The sequence below is a fragment of the Nanorana parkeri genome, unplaced genomic scaffold, assembly GCF_000935625.1.
Source record: "Nanorana parkeri isolate BGI_ZX_2015 unplaced genomic scaffold, ASM93562v1 scaffold2017, whole genome shotgun sequence".
Taxonomy (NCBI): domain Eukaryota; kingdom Metazoa; phylum Chordata; class Amphibia; order Anura; family Dicroglossidae; genus Nanorana; species Nanorana parkeri.
The window spans coordinates 210,900-224,599 of NW_017308285.1; the positions used below are offsets into that span (position 1 = coordinate 210,900).

The window sequence follows — 13,700 nt, forward strand, 5'->3', positions numbered from 1 at the left end:
GAAACGATCACACCCAAAAAACACATCCTTCATTAATTGAGCCTTTTTGGTGTTCAGCTTAAGGCCAGCATTTTTAATCCGTGTCAGGAGCTCATTCAGCAGGGCATAGTGCTGTTCTTTCATTTCTATTTACAAAAGAACATTGTTCACATACTGAATGATAGTCTTGCTCAGAAAAGGGCTTCAGAATGTCAGCCATACAGATGTGGAAGTATGTTGAACTGGATTTGAACCCCTGTGGCAACCTGCAAAATGTGTACTGTTTTCCCTGAAATGTAAATGCAAATTTGTATTGGCTATCATGTATGGGAATTGAAAAATAGCCATTCGATATATCTATAAATGAATAAATTCTTGCAGACGGCTTAAGCGCTGTCATATCTGGCATTTTGCGACTACATTTGTAATGGGGTACATTTGTTCAGCGCATGGAAATCTAAAGTGGGCCTCCAGCCCTTTTTTTTTTTTTTTTTTTTTTTACTGGCCAGAGGGCTGCGTTTGTTTTTGAGTGGCATTCTTTAATGATGTTTTGGGCCAATAAATGTTCTATGTATGATGTTGCCCACACTTTCTCATGTTGCCACAAAATTTCAGCCAGTAGCTGGTCACCTGTTTGCAATAATGAATGTGGATTAAGGATGTCATCGGTCTTAACTGAGGCAATTTCACAACTGTCCATAATCATGTGCACCTTGCCTTTGTAATTGGGTGATGTAGAAGAGGTCTAGGTACAGAGATCTACAATAAGCACATGTGCCCTCATCAGATCAGAGCCCAAAATAGTACCTTCATGTGTCGGGAAAAGAAACAGTGTGTTCTACACATAACCTTCCAATGTCCATTGGCACAGGTATTGATTCCTCAGAAGGTACTAGCTGTCCGCCAAAAATTTTATTCACCAGTAGGATTCTGTTAAACTGATGGCTGCTCCCGTATCCAAAATAATGTTTGTGTGATTGCCCCCTGGATACGTGGTCTGCCTCCTTTGTCCCCCTTAAGATGAGATACTAGGGGAAAAAAACGGGGCCTGACATCCCTATTGCTTACAATAAGGATTGGTTGGAGGTGGAATTTTAAATTCCTCTGGGATATTGATCACCTGTTTTGCTATATTTTGTAGTTCTTTTAAAATGAGGACCATTTAATGCAACATCAGGTACTTTGTTCTGTCCTGCTGTTACCTCATCTGATCCCTCTTCTGCTTTTCTTGCCTATAAGGAACCTTTTTATCTCCTGCAGATCTTTTAGCCATTTTACAGTCTTTCATTAAATGTCTTGTATTTCCACACCTATAGCATCTACCTCCAAATCTAGCCTTTGCCTCATTCTTAATAACTTCAGAAATTCCCCTGTGAGGCCTATTGTCTTGATTTGGTCTCCTGAATCCAATCTCTTAATATATTTATAAATGTTTGATATGTACTGGCATTCCTTAGTGAAATTTCCGTATGGTAATCCACAAACGTGCGTTTATTAGCCATAGAGTACAAAAAACTGCTGTCAGGAGGCATATCAGGACAACTGTATGTAACCCTATACAGGCACAAATACTCACTACAAAATAGGACTGGGTCATCACCCCTCCTAAATTTGGCATTTTCTAGGGCATTTGTACCTCTAGTATCTCTTCCACCCATTATGCGTTGCAATTCCTTCATTCTATCTGCTGAGTTTCCCCAATTTGAGTTAATCTCAGGAGATGGTCCTTTGTCGATAGTGACAGGTGGCTGCAGTTTTTCACATAGTGCATGGCTCCCGTTGCAGCTAAGGAGCGCACAAGCATCCCTATTGCCCAAATTATACTGTCACTACAGCTTCCAATCTGTTAGAGGCTTACGGGTGAAGCATTAGTGTCAAAGTTCCCTAATATCTGGCACAGATTTGTACGATCCTGTAGAGAGAGTTCTGCGGATTGGGTGTTAGTGTTGATATGCAAAGTTTCTAGTCTTTGCCCAATCCTTTGTGACTCAGGAGTAAAGGGATGAACTGGGGTTAGGAGGTACTTCAGGGTCATCGACAGAATGCACTGGATGCTCCTCCCCCGCCATCCTGTCTCTTTGCTCCTGTGCCCCACAGGTTTTAGTACAATGGGTGTACCCTTTCCCCATAGACTGTAATTTAAGACAACATGCCCTGATCTTTCTGGACCAGCTGAGCTCTGAACTCATGTAACTCTCTTTAATCAGCATTTAAATTACCTCATTAGCAGCCTCCCTCTGCTCTATTGATGCTATAGCTTGTTCCCTAGCTTACATCGCTCTTCACACTCATTCCATCTCTCCTCCAAAGCACAATTTTGCTCAATCAGTTGATCCACCTCATCTCTCAGCTCATCAAATTCACAACAATTCGAATCCATATTTGCAGCCACTGCATAAATATTCTTGCTAACATTCTCTATCTGTTCTTGGATGTGCTTTTTCAATGTACCACTGAAGCTCTTTCCGTTCTGCAATTTCTCTCATTCGCAACCACATGCTCAAAACATTCGCCATTCTCGCTTTTTTTCCTTTTTTTAGATGTTGGTTTAGTCTTCACTGTATCATTGTGAAGATCACATTGCTTTAACAAATCCTTAAACTGATGGGTTAAAGCATCATCTGCACATGTCCAGAAGTTAGCAGAAGCATACTGTCATGCTAATGGTCACAATGAAAGTTGTTTAACCAGTACCTGAACACCAGTACCTGAACACCAGTTACTGACAATGAAAATGCAATTACAAGCAGACTCATGCGCACACACTCACACTCACCCTGGACCTTATAGTCCACCAAGGAAATTCACACTTCTCCTTAACACCACTGACTATTACCCCCACACACTAATCCTTACTTGGACTGCAGATCTAAGGCCAGAGGGATCTCCTATTGGTGTAGAAACCTACTTTCCTTTCACATGAAAAAAATCCAATATATTTTCTCACTTTCTCCTCAAAAGTTTTCTGGTTTTATCCTATAGATCTACAGGATACATCAGTTAACAAAGGCTGATCAGCCCTTTACTGCTGGCACAAACTGAACAGCTAAACAGGCCTAAAACGTATGCAATACAAAAAACAATATGCAACACATACACCAGCCCAAGATAAGAAACTTTTACTCACCAGATATGCGTGTCCGCTCACTGATGAAGTGTTTAACAGAACTTTCAGTATCCCTCAAACAGGATTCTGAACTCACAACCAGCACACATCTCCTCCACTGTATAAATGGATGTCTTCAGATCTGTGTCTTTTGTAGAGGTCTTAACTTCTTAAGCTTTTAGGAACTCAAGACAAAATAGATTAGGTTTGGGTAGAATTTTCTACATTCCTGCTTCTGGGGTGCCAAATGTAATATCTAATTTGACTTTGCTTCCTGAAATAAGGTAACTTGCTATTCTCTGCTTCCAATGATAACAAAACAATGGTTAAAAGGAGCAATGGTCTTATTTATTTATACAGAAATATAAATAAGCATAAAATATAAAATAGATACAATAAGACAAATAATACTTTACGCAGCAAGTCCGTCCTCTGGCTCTGTCTTGGCTGGGCTCAGAGAGAGAGCAATATGGCTGAGCACTGACTTTTATGGTAAACGGGACCCATTCATACACGTACATCACAGCCCTTTACCCAGAATTCCATATGGCCCTTATAGGTCTGTCGGCCAATCCGCATCTTCCTTCATATTTGTCCGCATGCACTGTAGTCGTCCAGCAAGAGGCACCAGTGTACTGCAGGTCATTCCTCAGCCTAGGTCAACACCTTGTCCTTTGATCCTTAGAGAATGGACAGCCACCTTCATATGCAATGCTTGTTATCTTGAGGGTGTCTTCCCAATGTGCCCCCATAAACACCACGGTGCAATGCATGACGTCCTGTCCAGATGAATGAATCTCACCTTTATCACTTCCCTTGCCATGCCTCCTGCGGGGATGAATACCATGGCCTCCAGCACTTCTAAAACACAGCTGGTTTCTTTGACCCATGCAATCTTAGATTCAATATTTGAAGATAGATGTTCATCAGTTTTAGTACATGAAAATGTAGTTCATTCCAACAGTCCACCTTTAGTCGACTCCATAAACAGTCATTGAACAATCAATTTGAGTGGCCAAACAATGCAATAAGTCGTTGACTATGTAAATTTGGGTTTGGGGATTATCCATGACTATGAACACGAGTGGTTTAAACCTATAGTGATATTTAAAAAGCACCTGGTGATTGAATGATTGTCCTCAGAATCAATGGAATCCAAGATCCATTGACGATTCTGATGACACTGAGGAGTGGAGAAACGGATCATTTCCATTTCAGTCATGTGTCTGACCAAATCAAGTTTGGCATATTTTGACCTATTAAGACCATTTATCCGGATGGGGGGATTAATAGATCGCTGTTAACCCTTTCAGCCTCTTAAGAACTGGACGTGACTTCCCCCTTTCCTAGTTTTGTTCTCCTGATGAAAAGATATGGTTAGTACATTATCTTGAAGAGATCTTTTATTTTAGCACAGGGAATTTTAAAAATATGATCATCTCCCACTTTAGACTGTGATTGTTAGGTTGGATAACCGTGACATCAGGGGAACTGACTATTTCTGAAATGGATTTCTAGGGAACTAGGCCTTTCTTCCACCAGGTGGCAGTGTTGCCAGGAATGGGGAGTTTTAAGTCTCTCATATTTAGCGTATTGACTTGTGACCACATTACTTGTTTCACACAGTCAACGATTGTGTTGAGCCTTTTTAGGAGATCTATCCCAATTATCATGCTCTGAGGGTGTGGGAGATTAGCAATGATAAGGTGTCGAAGTTCCTTATTACCCAATTTTAAGTTTTAAGCCAAGTAGTACCCATGATTTGCAGTGGCTTTCCATCTACCCATGTTAGTGAGCAATCAACACTCCTAACTTTTTGGTTTGTTGGGCAATAAATTGATTATTTGATTAAAAGGTTCCTGTGACAGAATGGTAGCCTGGGATCCCGTGTCGATAACACCTAAAATGGGGTGATTACTGGTATCCTATACCTTCACCGTGGTATAAAGTCTTTGATCAGATTCAGTCAACTCGCACATGAAATTAGCGTTGTTGAAGATCTGTGGACCTTTCAATAAATTACGATTGCCATTTATCTCTCCGCACGTCGCAGATTCCTTGCACTTATTATTCCTTCTGGATGGCTAGTCAGGCTTCCTCAAGACGGAAGCACAATGAGTAGCAGGCATTCCGTCCAACTGGTCAGTTACGTCGCTTCCCATTGGCTCAGCTATATTAGAGGGGTTAGATGGACACTGAAAGACAGGAGGGGGATTAATAAAGAACTGATTCCCCCTGGCCCTATGACTGAGTTCTCCATTTTATGGGCATGCCAGGGGTAGGATGCGTGTCTCCTGTCACATTCAGTGTTGTCCCCTGCTGGAGCAATGTCTGGAGATTTATGGATTTTGTTACCCTTGGTCACAGGAGCTTCCCCTAAAAAAGATGGGTTGGACAAGTAGTTATTCACAGTAGTTATTGAAATATGCAGCACTCCTATCTATATTTACTTCTCCTCCAGAACAGTTCTAAGCATAGTGGTACATTTTTTTTTTTTTAATTGGTCCAATCAAAATCCCCTAAAAGTTATGGATTTATGGCTTGTTTTTAACCATGGTGACAACTATTCCCCAATTCATTATTTAAGGTAATTGGTCATGTTCTATACTTAAATATATCTGTGCTTTATATTAAATTCAGATCACCCTTTTTCTTCTATTAACATTATGGATAGTGGTGATGACTAGAACGTTCAAGCCATCTACCGTGATTTATCTTTCTCTTCTCACTTGAGCTGCTTCTTTTGATTGAAAATTAAAGTTCCACAGTCGAGTGTGGCACAGTCGCTCAGAATGGCCAACATCTTGCTTATAAATACAAGACTGGGCTCAGGTTCATTGAGGTTTTTTTGCCAGTTAACTGACTTTTGCTAGTTCTAAAATTGGAAATGTGATTTTCTGTCCTTATGCCATTTCTAAAATAATTTGATACGTGATTTTCTGTCCTTAAGTATTCCAATGTATTTGTGGCCAATGCATATTTGGTGTCAATGCATATATAGTGAATGTTAATGTGTTTCTTTTCTTTTTTGCATGAAATGGACCTTTTGAGATGTTTATCCTATGTTGAGTCCAGGAAGTTATGACCATTAATGGAACATCAAAGAAGGTTCTCTGAATATAACCCCAAGCATGATCAAATGGAGTATTTAAAGTCGGTGTACCCCAAAATCGCCATCTGAATGGAGTGGTATCAGAACTATGGAAACGTATAAAGTGGAGTACCACCATATTTACTAAACCATTGAAGGTTTTCAGTATAACGAGGACTAATGACATCTAGGCTGGAGTCACTGTCACTGTGTTGCTGTATGGTTAAACACTCCCTAAAAACGAAAGTGTCTCAACCAAGCCAAAGAGGACAACATGCTCTTAACTACTAAAGATATCCTGAGAGAAGATATCCAAAAGAGTTGGCCAATGCTACTGGAATTGAAGCATGAACAGTCTTGCACAGACAAACCTCTCTGAACTTTTGAGTTCTACTTTATTTGTAGAAATGCGTGACGCTATGAATCCAAAGGCACAGTAGTGAACCTGCTGCTTGGTAATCACCAGTCGGGTTGTATATTGGTAAAAGCATGCTCAATCAGCTAGAGCTTCACATTATCATACTTTTTTGAGCTTTTGTTAATTCAACAGTGTGGAACATCTTACACTTAGCATATTATTGGCAATACCCTACATTGGACACAAAAAATGACTTGCCTGCACTGCCCGTCTTTGCTGTCTTGAAGAAATGCCACTATTGAAAATTGTCTTGCATCAGACACTTGCCTGGTTTCTTGCTGCATTCTGTGGTTCCTTCTGTTGACTCCTATGTCATTATGGTGTCCAGTAAGGGCAGGTGGTGTATGGCGAGCAGAGGATACCAGGCTTCAGACACTCTTATTAGTATTGGATACAGAAGTTGCTTCTTCAGTGGTGGTACCTAGATGGTAGAGCATTGGTGTAATAAAAGCTTTCTTTGCCAGTGCCCTCACTGAAAGGGAAGTAATGCTACATGGAACTTTTAATTCTCACATTCTGAGCATATGCCTTAATTTTAATTAATTTTTAAATATCTCCCACATATGCTATAGTCATGCTACAGAACTGAAAAATAAGGTCATGAGACAAAGGCACTGTGCACATATTAAATGTATAGATGGTAGAGGTCTCTTCAAAAGTAATCATTGCTGTTTTTCCTTAGTGGGAGATGCGCTTCCACTATAAAGTTGTGGTGTATATGGGGAAAGATCTATCCTGATATAAGAATGTTTCAATGACTGACCACTTGATCGGTGAGAATCAGGGGCAGAACTTTAAATCACAGGGCCCCATAGCACAATTTTGTATGGGGCCCTATGATTTCTAGTTGCGCCCCTTTTGAAGAGCCCACCTGATATCCCAAACAGCCCACCTGAGAGGGACCATGCAGAGCCCACCATAGACTATGGTGGGCTCCGCAGGGTCTAAGGTGGGCTGGTCACACCTCTTACCTATCAGCCCCAATCTGCTGTCCTCCTCCATGGTCCCTGGTGGGCCCCGCCACCTCCTCAGATACTGGGCCCCACCATCTGCTTCCCATGCTGGGCCGGGCCCCACATCCTCTGCTGCTGGCGCTGGGCCCAGCCTCCTCCACAGCTGCTGGTTGTCACTGATTTGGCAGCGGCTGTGTAGAACTTGTGTAGAACTTTGCAAAATGGCAACTTTAGAGACCAACATTTATATTTGCATGACTTTTTATGACATGGGCTCACTTAAAGGAAATGTGAACTCAAACCTTTTTTGGCTTCACCTGGCTTTTGAGTCAGAAGTACATTTACTAATGTACTGTCTTTTTGACATGTTGTTGTAGAACGCCCCTTTTCCTTGGCATGATCATGTGAGGAATTCAAACTGACACATCTCGGCTTTAAAACAATTCCTGGTTGAATGGTTGAGCTCATACTTATATGTTGCAGCAGTTAACATAATACTGACCTGCTTGCACCTAGACCTTTTCTACAAAATGACCTTCAAAAAAAAGGCCAGTTCTAGCTTGAGGCTGGTATGTGCTTAGTTTAGCTACTTGCAGAGGTTGAGGGCTAGTTCACACCAGCCCCAGTGCGTTACAGCAGGATTCAGTGCCAGAACGCACTGGATTGCATCCTGGCTGGCTCACTGTGTTCTGGGGTGGAGGCTGAGTGGCGGTGGATTGGAGTCAATGGCACCGCAGCCACACACCCCGGCCGCAGTGCGATTGCCCGCACCGGAATGTGTGGCACATAATGAAGCAAACACCTTTTTGGTTAGGCCATTAAAAAAAAACTCATGAGGAGATTCCATGAAAGCTTTTTATATATAATATTAATACAAAAATATATCTCCTTTTTGGTGAGGTTGTCTTCTACACATTGTATTACCCCTTTGGTTTTCTCACTAGAGACGCTACATGATTGTCACACGTTCTCAACTGAATGTTATTAAATTCACTGTTTTATTTTTTTTCTTCTCTCGATTGGTAGGTTTCATTGTCTGTATTTTGCAGGTACAATCTGTGTACTGATACCTGCGCCAAGCTTGAACATGTTTGTACTACCTTTTTTATGATCAATAAAAATTGACATGTTTAAAAAAAAAAAAAAGACCTTTACTAATTGCCTCTGCTTATTATTTGGAAGAAAAGAGGCTTAGAGGGCATAGAACAGTTTAGGAAATTGTCAAATTCCTTATGTATCAAAGCAAACTAGGTTTACATTATGCCTCTCCTTAGGCAATAAAGAATATAAACATTAAACACTCTTCTACATAAAGTAGAAGGCATTAAAAGCCATGGGCTGCTCCTGTTACAGAAGACCAATGTCCTGTGCGGTGAAAATATAATCCACATTTATTAAATATACACAACATTTTAGCAATAAAAGGAAAGTGCTAGAATGTTTACATTTCAAGGATCCATTGATACTGGTTTGATCATCATTATCCGGTGTAGTCAGACTTTGGCCTGCCAACTGTGGTGATATTAAAGTTCCCATTAGCTATTGCAAGACCCTGGAAGCCACAAACATGGCTACCAAAGGCAGATGTATAGTGGGATTTGTGGTTTCACAACAGCTGTAGAGACAAAGTTTACCTACCACTGAGCTATAAAAAAATATATATAATCTGCACCACCTGCGCTTACAAGTGACCGCTTCCTAAAATTAAAATCTCCTGCCATGAAAAGCAATATATGTTTATACTAAAAGTGCAGCACTAACTGAACAATTTTTGGATAATACAAAAGAAACCTGTGCAGTGTTATAACTCGGTAATGTATCATAATTATGACAGTGCATCATATATGAATTATACAAAAGTGCCGTGTGCAAAATTCTTAACCTCTTCATGACGGGCCTTTTTTTCATTTTTTGCACCCATGTTATATTCCACATTTTAGGCCTGAAAATGACTTAAAAACCCCAAACATTATATATTTTCTGAATGCCAAGACCCTATAGAATAAAATAGTGGTAGCTGCAAATTTTTATGTTGCGCAATATTAGCGCAACTCCTTATTAAACCCCAACATTTAGTGAAAAATTTAATTAAATGCCCCAAACACAACAAAATACCAATTTTTTTTAATTAAATATAAAAGATGAGGTTACAACGAGTAAAACGATACCCAACATGCCCAGGTTACAAATTGTGTGCGTCCGTGAAATGGCAAAAAACTGCAGTACCCCAAAAAGTCCATAGAAGACTCTTTTAAAAGCCCCCACAGGTCATCAATTTAGAGAGACCCCAAAATACTGACCCTAGAATTATTGCTCTCACTCCGGTGTGCGCGGCGATACCCAACATGCGTAGCACGTTCGTCATTTTCATACGTAGGCGCACCCGACGCGTGTTTACGTGGCGACGCGCGTGCTCACGGGGGCGGGGGACTTAACATTTTTTAAAAAAATTATTATTAGATTTATTTTCATTTTAATTTAAAAAACATTATTGGGGATTTTACTTCTTGACATTCCATGTTTTTTAAGAAATTATCATTTAGTCTCCAGGTTCCCCTCCCACTCTTTCTGTTATCTATTGAAAATGTCAAAGTTACTGGTGTGTGGTCAGACCATAGAATTGGGCCTATTTCAATTTCTGGGTCGAGATCTAGGAGTCTCTGGTGCATCCAAACATGATCTATTCTACTGTAAGATCTATGCACTCTAGAAAAATAAGTATAGTCTCTCTTTAAGGGGTATAATATGCGCCAGCCATCAACTAGCCCCAGTCTATCCATTTTAGTTCTGAGTTTTTTTAGCATCTTTACCGAGATAGGAGTCTTACTTGTATCTTATTCTGTGTCAAAAGTTAAGTTCATATCCCCCATCACCAATTTTGTGCCAATACCATATATCTCAAATCTATTCAATATCTTTATACAAAACGTGTTGTCCCTTGTTCGGAGCATAAATATTTGCCACTGAGTACATTTGGTTAAAATACAAAAATGTCATAAAAATATATCTCCCACAATCATCTCTTTCTGTGTCTTCAATTGCTAAATTTTTATGGATTCCTATCGAGACCCCCTTAGCTTTAATTTCTGGGTTTGTGCTATGATACCATTTAGTGTAGTATTTATTCCTTATCTCTGTATGTGCCCCCTTCTTAAAATGTGTTTCTTGGATACACAAGATATCCATCCTTTTTTTATGTGAGTGATACAACATTTGTGACTGTTTTTCTGGTGTATTAAATCCTCTAACATTGTAAGTTGCTATTGTTATATTATCCATACCCATGTTGTATATCTTTCAGAGAGAATTATCCATAAAACCTGTTTAGAAACCTACTCTATACCATAAAACAATTTCCACCATCCATTGCATCCTCTCATCCCTTTTTTAAACCATGTATATCTTTCACTCCCTTTTGTACTCCATACATTTATACAATTGTTATGTTCTTGTATATAGGATTGAACCTTTTCCTCCCCCATCCTACATAAACCAACCAAGAACAAGCCCAAAATAGAAAAAGAATTTGGGCTATAAGGGGATTGTGGGAGCCGTATGCCCGTCTGCCTGATAAACCCCCACCCATCGGAAGCCCCACTCACTATATCTTAATTTTATGCAGCCTGAGCCCCCTTTTTTTTTTAAACTATTTTCCAACCTGGCTGTACTTTGTACTTATGGGTCTCTCCCTCGCCCCGGCCCCTCCCTCGCTCATGGGGGTGCCCAACAACCACCGGGAGGGGAGTATGGGGGGCCTCCCATCAGCAGGGGTGAAGAGAGGCCATTTGTCTAACCCGGGGACCACTGAAACCCATATGCGCCCATAAGGGGAGAGAACCAACAATACAAGAAACAAGAAAAAAACAAAAAAAATCATATAATTTCACATTTCTGCCTCCACTGATTCAATTGGGGTACTAGTGTTTAACAATGGGCGTCTCTTCGATTCTACAAGTACCATCTTTGGAATTGAAGAATAAATGGACTCTACAGTGAACATACCCTCGGGTAAAGAATTGAACGATTGTTCAACTAATTGCTCCTCCGATAAATTTTTATCAGGTATGAGTCCAAATACTTGGTTGGTAACTCCAAATGTGTAATACCCCGTCTCTACCGCAAGACCGATAAGGGTGTCCTTGGGTAGGCTATTGTCCTGATTTGAGAGGTTATGGATGTAGCTGTATATAGGCAACTGATGTGTGTTGACCAGAGGCGTGTGTGTAATTTTCATGCCTTTCCCCTGCATTCTCTGGGACAGGCATACTAATGCATCTGACCCCTTCAGTTTTTGCCCCTTTTTTTTACTTTTATGTGGAGTAGGAAATTATTTGTGCCCTTGAGAAATATAATTTCTAGACATGTGCACTGCCAAAAAATTCGTTTTGTTTCGTTTTAAATTCGGATTTGTGTTATTTCGTTTTTCGGGATTCGGGTGTGAAAGGCAATTCGGATGAAATTCGGTAGCGGTAGTTCGGTCGAACGTTTGTTTCATTTTGATTTCTTATTCGTTTCGTTCGTTTGCAGCAAAGTGGCATTTGAAAAATGTTTTTCTCCTCTGTCACTTTGCTCCAACAAACGAAACGAATAAGAAACTAAAACGAAACGAACGTTCGACCGAACTACCGCTACCGAATTTCGGAAACGGAAATTCAGGTTCGTTTGCATTCGTTATATCTGTAATTCGGATACATCCGAATTTCTGAAAATTCGTCCGAATTTCGATTCGGAACGAAACGAATCGCAAATGTCTAATAATTTCTCAGGCTGCCTGAACCTAGAAAAAGTGACATAACGTCCTTGGGAGAAACAATCTCACAACTTTGCATTTAATCTCCACCCCTTTATCCCATTTTGGTAAGGACAGCTTGGGATCATGCAAGCCCGCTCATCATGGCCTGCCCTATCACAATTTTGGCATACTTGTGGCTGTTCTGGACACCTGATTGGCAGTAAAGCCTCCAAGACCTTACTGTCAATCTGTCCTCCAACTCTACTATACATATTGGAAATCCTTTTGTATAACTGTCTGAACACATATACACTCATACCAGTGATAAAACCACAGCAAGAATGAGTAATACAACAATCTGATGGATTAAATAATTCAAAACCCCATTGGCCTTACTGGAATATCCAAATAAAGTTTCCCACCAATAACCGCTAGCATCCTTTACCAGTAGATGTTCCACCTGCCTTATTTTATTCTGATCATGGTATATGACTGGTAGCATTAGCCCTCTCTTGCTGTAGTTTCCTCAGCAGGTTTTCATCTTTATCCCAGTCTGTCAACCAATCCAGCGGTTTTCTTCCCATACCCAGATCCAGGGCCCCCAGGCTAACAGGACTGTTATAACTGATCTCTTTGGACAGATGGGTGAGCGATGGTATTACATAATTCCATTTTTGCGTCTGGATCTCGGAGACATTGCCTTGGGTACACCAAGCACCTCTCTCTACCACCATGTCTACGGAACACCCCTGTACCATAACCAAAGTGACATTGGTACCCTTCAGGACAAAGAAACACACTCTTCTATGTCAGAAGCATTTTCCCAACACTTCATCTACTATTTCATATTGGCCCGGCATACACAGGACATTATGGTCACATCGCAGATAGAGGGAAATATCAAATTCTAGCTTCCCCCATCTCTAATCACATGCTGATAAATTAACCTTGGGGCTTAAAAATAAAATTACTTAAATCAAATGGAGATAAATTCTTCTTTGATAAAAAAAATAATAATAATAATACAGAAAGAAGTAATAGAGGAATAGATAGTGGGCTCACTCCAGTCAACACAGCTAAAGTAATCACCGAGGTTAAAATAGCAGAAACAGTCAATGTAGCAAATAAGTTGTCAGAAGTGAATAATATAAGAAACGAACAACCAACATCAAGGCCAAACAATAAAACTAGTGGGGAACAAGTAGGATATAAACTTTTGTCCCATAACAAGAAAGGAATTAAATGTATGTACACCAACGCTAGAAGTCTAGTAAATAAATTAGAAGAGCTTGAAATTATGATACTCGAAGAGGACTTCGATATAGTGGGTATATCGGAGACCTGGCTAGACGGCACACATGATTGGGCTACTAATATAGAGGGGTATAACCTATTCAGGAGGGACAGATGTGGGAGAAGGG

The 13,700-nt window shown here is 40.3% G+C and overlaps 1 protein-coding gene across 1 annotated transcript; it reads right to left on the reverse strand.

Moving 5' to 3' along the window:
• Positions 1-1,358: 1,358 nt before the first annotated feature.
• On the reverse strand, positions 1,359-2,014 carry LOC108800408 (posterior protein-like). Its single transcript, XM_018572392.1, is given in 3 exon segments — positions 1,359-1,806; positions 1,808-1,828; positions 1,830-2,014. Coding segments are annotated over 3 exon segments (654 nt in total).
• Between the last annotated feature and the right edge of the window lie 11,686 nt (positions 2,015-13,700).